This window comes from Rhizophagus irregularis, chromosome 1, assembly GCF_026210795.1.
Source record: "Rhizophagus irregularis chromosome 1, complete sequence".
Lineage (NCBI taxonomy): Eukaryota > Fungi > Glomeromycota > Glomeromycetes > Glomerales > Glomeraceae > Rhizophagus > Rhizophagus irregularis.
The window spans coordinates 4,318,112-4,325,622 of record NC_089429.1 but is presented as its reverse complement, the minus strand read 5'-3'; the positions used below and the strand labels follow the sequence as shown (position 1 = coordinate 4,325,622).

Sequence of the window (7,511 nt, the reverse complement as noted above, 5' to 3'; positions counted from 1 at the left end):
GATGACAAATAGGGAACCAATAAGATGGAAATCGGGTCACCTGATTTCCATCTTATTGGTCCCCTATTTTTTTTGTTTATTATCAATCGGGAGAATCCCGATTGCTACCAAAAAATGGCGCAATAAGAGTACATTAGGATTCCAATCGGGATATTCAAATAGAGTACAATTGGATATTTAAATAGAGTACAATCGGGTTACAATAGGCCATTTACTATTTGACATATCAGTATACCGATTGTTAACTTTTCAACCAATAAAAAATCTTCTGATTGCCATACATTTTTATTTTAAATTTACGGTTTTATTAATTATATTTTGGTTAGTTTACTAAATACGATTATATATTAATTATTAAAATTATAAAAATTGGTTTTACAGAAATAAATTTATTGCTAAATTATTATTATATAATTGAATCATCCCACCGATTTACTACTATCACTACTATCGTATTCTTCTGAAACAAGACTTACACTTCTCTTTTTCCTTTTTTTCCTATAGTCCACTTCTTCATCCTGCTCTTTTTCCTGATCTTCGTTCTTTTCTCTGCCGGTTGCATCGTCATCTTCCTGGCTTTTATCGTCGTCTTCCTGGCTTTTATCGTCATCTTCTTGGATTTTATCGTCATCTTCCTGGCTTTTATCGTCGTCTTCTTGGATTTTATCGTCATCTTCCTGGCTTTTATCGTCATCTTCCTGGCTTTTATCGTCGTCTTCCTGGCTTTTATCGTCATCTTCTTGGATTTTATCATCGTCTTCTTGGATTTTATCGTCGTCTTCCTGGCTTTTATCGTCCTCTACCTCTTCGCGATTAGCACTATATTTTTCCACTAAATGTTTCAACGATCCTTTGTAACCGACTTTTGCCCATTTGGGGCATTAACAGGTGCACTGTTCTCATTAGGAGCGTATTCGGTATCATACACCCGTTTTCTTACGCGTCGAGCATTTGACGCCGCATTATCGACGTAATTTTGTAAAAAAGAGCGTAGCTATAAAAAAAAAGAAGAATAAAAATACGAATTATTATGCACTGATTGGTAAAAATTATTCGAATACTTACGGTAGCTGATCTCCATTTGAGATCCCGTATGATGATCTTTCGCTTATTAGGGTTATCGCTATCGGTCTCCGATACCTCCGGACTGTGGTATCGATTATCAGTCTGAAGAGGCCGGAGCTCGTTGGTGTGGAACTTATTTATCAATCGATCTTTTAATTTTTTTAACTTGTCGATAGTTTTATTTCGTCTTTCCCGCTTCTAAATAATTAATAGAAAATTATAAGATAAGGTAATATAAAAACAACGATTTAATATTTACATCACTTCATCTTGAATTTGTATGCTTTCTTCTTTTTTCGAGATCTTTCCAATTGGCATCCCTCTCGCTATTGAGTAGTAGCTCTCTGGTGATGATGTCTCTCATGCACGATATGCTTAATCACACCATCGGATACAGAGAATATATTCTTATTGATCATTTTTTGTACTACCGGAATTATGTTATTTTGGACCAACTTTCGCTGACTATCAAAAGTTTTCCTAGTATTTAATGCTTTATCTTCCGGAAGTCGGTCCATAATTCTGGCAATTTTGTTCTAATCGTAAGAATATCAACTGATTAGCAAACAATCTGGGGAATTAAACTGAACTAAAAAAAAAAAATAGTTACCCTTAAAGCAGTCCTTAGATCCCGATCCATTTCCTCGTAATGAAAAAACGACGAATTTGAGGATGAAAATGAGGAGGATGGGGATGGGGATGGGGATGAGAATGAGGATGACGATGACGATGAGGATGAGGATGGAGGCGGGCATTTTTTGATGATCCGGCAACTCCATATTCTTTTGCAATTCCATAAGCTTGGATATATCAGTTCTTTTTCAGTGATCGGGATACGTATTGGCTCTTTTCTGGAGAATCTGAGGTTTCTACTCCCGACCAGTCAATAATCATATCTTTCGGATTTGCTGCTTTTTGTTTACCTTTCGTTATTTTCTGGATCAACTGACTCAATTCTTCGACCTGCTCCTGGAACGCTAAAAAAGAAAAATTGTGATAAAATTGATAAAATTTGATAATCTTATTATAATATACTTATTAATATATACATTAATAACATACCGGTTTGATCATTATCTCTCTCATCCTGTTGAATCAGATCATTGTCATCATCGTCAACTAAGTCAATTACACCGGACTTTTGGCCTTTTTGGCCTTTCATTGATTCCGATTGACGTCTTTTTGTTCGTTTTTCTTTATCGAGTACTTTAAATTCATAATCATTAGGTGATATAATAAATTCAGGCATGATTACATAAATATATCGAAATATACCAATATTTCTTTCTTCGTCTTCAACAAAGTCGATTAAAGTGGGCTTTTGTCTTTTCGTTGGTTTAATATTAGGTATCGATCGCTAATAAATCGAGAAATTAAAGAATCTGACGAAAATCAAATAAATTAAATTACCGTTGTTTGTCCATTTGTTTCTTTGGAACCGTTTTATTGGTCTTTCGCACTTTAGCTTCAGGTTTTTCGCTATTGGAGGATTCTATATCCGAGTGGTACCGTTTTCCAGATTTTTTCTTCTTTTCATGTTTTTCATGTTTTTCATGTTTTTTAGTCATATTTAATTATAATATTTCAGTAAGAATATGTTTTAATAAATTCACGGATAGAAAAATATAGGGTTATGTTACAAAAATCGGTAACAAGCGAGAAGAAAAAGTCGAGTCTAAATTAGCTCATATATATATTCCCGATAGTTTATTTTAGCTTAAATAGACTGATTTAATTAACTGTTAGTTACTATTGATATATTTAAAAATAAAAATAAACTGATTTAATTAACCGTTGCAATTAATATTAAAGATAATAGTGATAGTAATTTTCTCGCAATTTCTACGATTTATACGTTCATACGATTAATTGATACATAAAATCCATTTATTCAATCATGATTGATATTATTATTTTTTAATTAATTGCAATAAGATAACTGATTGATATATTATTTTTAAGAATTTATTTAATCAACTAAATGAAATAAGCTAACTGATTGATATGGAAATTTTAAGTATTTATTTAATCAACTAAATGAAATAAATTAATTGATTGATATGGAAATTTTAAGAATTTATTTAATCAACTAAATGAAATAAATTAATTGATTGATATGGAAATTTTAAGAATTTATTTAATCAACTAAATGAAATAAGTTAACTGATTGAGAACTAATTACGATGAATTTTATAAACAAACTTCAAAGTTATTAAATCAGGTTATTTAAATTTAAAATAAAATTGGGTTGGTAAATATTTATATCAAACCAAATATGCCAAGACCAAGAAAATATCGTGTTAATAGAAATCGTTCGAAAGTTACTAAAAGTGGTCCTAAAACTAGAAATTTGGTTGAATGTAAATGTTTATTGCATTGCGGAGGTAGTAAATTGGTGGATCCCAGAACATTTGAGAGATAACGCAAAGAAATAGAACAACTCCAAGCTATCGCTACCGGATCTCAAGCTTCTCGATCAAGAGGAACCGGCAAAAAACATAACATTTCTAAAGAAAGAAAAAAAATCAATTCTAGCAACAGTTCTAAAGAAAGAAAAAAAGAAGAACTAGAGTCGTTGAGAATTTATCAGATACCGATGATGATGAAGAATCGGAACGAAATGATAATGATGAATCAGAACAAAACGATGATGATGAATCAGAACGAACCGATGATGAAGAATCGGAACGAAACGATGATGATGAATCGAAATGAAATGATGATGAAGAATCGGAACGAAATGATGATGATGAAAACGATAATGAAACTGATAATGAGCCGATTGATGGACCGAAAAGACGAAAATGCCACAATAAGTTTCGTGATGTAAATCTTGAACAACCTAATAAACTGGAACCAGTTCAACTTAAAGATAAAGTACCGAGCGATGATGATGGAGCTTCTACTACAGATGAAGACGATGTTCCAATTGAAGAATTTACCGCTCCCAATTTTAATGATCTTGAGTCAGACCATGAATATTTTGACACGAACATTAATTTTAATGATTCGTGGATACTTCTGTGGATATTCAAATACCAAGCGAGATTTCGTGTTCCGGATGTTGCTATTGAGTCACTTATTAAGTTTTTCAGGATGGTATTATTGGATACTGATCGAACACGTTTTGAAAATTTTCCTACAAGTTTTTATATGGCAAAAAAACTTTTAGGAATTAATAAACGAGATAGGACATGTGCGGTATGTCCTGAATGCAACACTCTGTATAAAATATCAGAAATTTTGCCAGGAAATCCACAAAATGAGACAAATACCGGATTCCAATGCACTCATGTGGAATTTCCTAACCATCCTATGCGTAATAAAAGGCGGATATGTGGAACAGAATTAACTAATAAAGTCCCGGTAGTTAATAGATTTGTCCAAAGACCCAGAATGTTATATCCGATACCAACTTTGAAAAAGCAATTGACTGTGATGTATCAACGTCCAGGCTTTGAAGAATCACTTCAGAAATGGACAAATCGGAGAAATGAACCAGGCTTATACACCGATATTTACGATGGAGATGTATGGAAAAGCTTTCCATCTTCCTTAAACAACCCGGATACTCAATTTTTTACAAATGAGATGGCCGATTTTAATCTTGGGATCATGATTAATTTAGACTGGTTCCAGCCATTTAATTCATCAGCTTACAGTTCTGGTGTTATCTATGGGGTCATATGTAATCTTCCCCGTGATATTAGATTTAAACGAGAAAACATGCTATATCTTGGACTTTTCCCAGGACTGGAAGAAGTAAAATTACACAAGATTAATCATTTTCTTAGTCCAATTGTCGACAAATTGTTAGAATTCTGGGATGGCATCGATCTACCATCTGGTAAAAGAATTCAGATGGCCGTAATTTGCTGCAGCAATGACATACCGGCTGCTAGAAAATTATGTGGACATATTTCGGCACTGGTCGGTTGTCATCGATGCTACAAAACAGCCAATAGCAGCGGAAGAAGGTTTAATTTTGGTGAGTTTGACGATATGGATGATTGGTACATTTCCAGAGATCCAAATGAGCATCGACGAAATGCCGAACTTTGGAGACAGTGCAGAACTCAGGAAGAAAGAAAAAAACATGTTTCCGACACTCACGTGCAGTGGTCGGAAATGCTAAGATTGCCTTATTTCAACCTGATAAGACATCTTATTGTCGATCCAATGCACTGTTTATTCCTGGAGATTGCTCATTGGATCGTAAAGAAATTATGGATAGATAGCGGAAAAATCACTAAAAAGGACCTTGAATTAATGGAAAGAAGAGCAAAAGCTCTTAAAGTACCAGCGGATATCGGAAGGATTCCGTATAAAATAGCAACTGGGGAAGGGTTTTCTGGATTTATGGCTGATCAATGGAAATCGTTTATTTTAATTTACGCGACTCCATTGATGTGGGATCTCCTAGATACTTCCGATCGTGAAATATTAGCAAATTTTGTAAGAGCTTGCTCTTTGCTTGTCTGTCAAATTATCGCCACCAATGCATTGCGCGAAGCTCATAGCTGATTGCTTCAAGTAGCTCGTTTAATTGAAACGTATTACGGAAAAGAGATGATAACTCCAAACATCCATTTATCACTCCATATTGTCGATTGTTGCCATGATTATGGCCCATTATATTCTTTCTGGTGTTACTCGTTTGAAAGAATGAACGGATTATTAGGTAAATATATATATAAATCGGTATAAGTTATCGGTATAAGTTAAATTTAATAAATAGTATAAATGAATTAATTTATTTATCATCTTGCTGTAGGTTCTTTTCCAAATAGTAAGCGAGCTATTGAACTAGAATTGATGCGAATCATCACGCAAAATTCACGGCTAAATTGCCTAATATCCGCCCAATCGGATAATCAAAAATTGATGGAAGCATTATCTCTGGTACAAAATAGGCTAACTACTGGAAGTTTAGCGGCTTATGATGGGTTTGATTTTGCTGAACTTTACCGATTTATGCGAACCTTTCATCAAAATATTGATGTTACAATTACCGGTTGTGAAGAATTTCCCGGAGAAATGATTACCCCAAAAAAGCAAGTATCGTTACCAGATACTATATATAAACTTCTGATAAAATATTACAATGATACATACAATAGGGATTTTGTATCAATTGCCGAATTTGTTTCAAATAATTTGACATCAAGCAATTCTGAAAATCAACCAATCGTTGTATCACCCAATGTGTCTCAATTTGGTCGTATTCGGATTGCTACTGAAATCTTTGGATCTGCACTTGCACCTCGATATCAAAGAAGTTCATATGTCACAAGCAAGTTTATACAAGATGATGAATCTGTCGATATTTTTCTCGGACAAGTGCAGTTTTATTTTGAGCACACAGTTCCGCTTCCAACCGGTGCAAAGACACATCGACTTGCTTTTATAAAATGGTATATGTGGGTACCGAGGGAAAAAACAAGATTTCATTGCAGAATCGACAATCAGGATGATAAAAGCTGTAATATTGAATTGTGGAAAGATTATTTTCACGAATTATCAAGAGATTGTATTATACCGATTCATAATATATATAGCCGATTTTTACCTTGTAAATTTACAATAGGCAACCGAAAACTGATTACTTACATGGCAGTCATACCTATCAATAGACAATTTCATTTGTAATAATGTTATGATTAGTTTTAAATCGGTAAATTCATATTTATAGTAATACTGATTAATAAATTTAGTTTCAATATAATTAAAACATTGTTTATAAATTTATAAATTATAAAATTGGTAATTTTAAATTTAAACAGTACAATAGAAATCAATCGGTAAATTTAAACTAAACAATAGTTATCAATCGGGTAATAACCTGATTGGTACCCGATCGAAAGTTTACACCAATTTCTAACTATTGAACAAATCAGGTGACTATTTAAAAAAAAGTGACCAATCGGGATGGTACCCGATTGGTCAGCTTTCTACCTGTGTTATCCGGACCATATAACTTTACCAAAATTTTTTCTATATGCGTGTTTAATTTCTTATAACAATTGCGCACCTCTTGCGATTTCTTCCATATACTTATTTTTTCCAGGGTAGCACTTGAATTGATAGGTGGTAACTGATCGTCACCAAAAATGGCAAACATAGTATCTTTGATCCGCGAGGATAAGGTACCTCGATGGGAACGGTGTTTATCCAACAACTAAAAAATAAATATTAACTACGAGTATTATCAAATATAAAGAAGGTTTGTATTACCTGAGGAAATATATTATTTTCATAATAGGAAATCCAATTTCTTCTAGATACACGTTTATAAAATTCAGAATAATTTTCTGATAGAAATTCTTCAGTTTTTGACAGAAATTGACTTTGAGTCGGATATATAGCAATTTTAATTAGTTCCTTTACTATACGTTTTACAGCAGACTAAACGATATAATATATTAATATTAATAATAAATTAAATA

General features: G+C 33.0%; 2 protein-coding genes across 2 annotated transcripts; one reads left to right on the top strand and one right to left on the bottom strand.

Moving 5' to 3' along the window:
- Positions 1 to 419: 419 nt before the first annotated feature.
- On the bottom strand, positions 420 to 2,633 carry OCT59_000882 (uncharacterized protein; the record flags this gene model as incomplete). Its single annotated transcript, XM_066139183.1, has 7 exons — positions 420 to 819; positions 927 to 994; positions 1,066 to 1,263; positions 1,461 to 1,601; positions 1,903 to 2,042; positions 2,128 to 2,422; positions 2,526 to 2,633. The coding sequence occupies 7 exons, from the start codon at positions 2,631 to 2,633 to the stop codon at positions 420 to 422; spliced, it is 1,350 nt and encodes a 449-aa protein (XP_065988610.1).
- Positions 2,634 to 3,340: 707 nt separating this feature from the next.
- OCT59_000881 (uncharacterized protein) lies at positions 3,341 to 4,421 on the top strand (the record flags this gene model as incomplete). Its single annotated transcript, XM_066139182.1, has 3 exons — positions 3,341 to 3,449; positions 3,794 to 4,266; positions 4,395 to 4,421. The coding sequence occupies 3 exons, from the start codon at positions 3,341 to 3,343 to the stop codon at positions 4,419 to 4,421; spliced, it is 609 nt and encodes a 202-aa protein (XP_065988609.1).
- Positions 4,422 to 7,511: the final 3,090 nt, after the last annotated feature.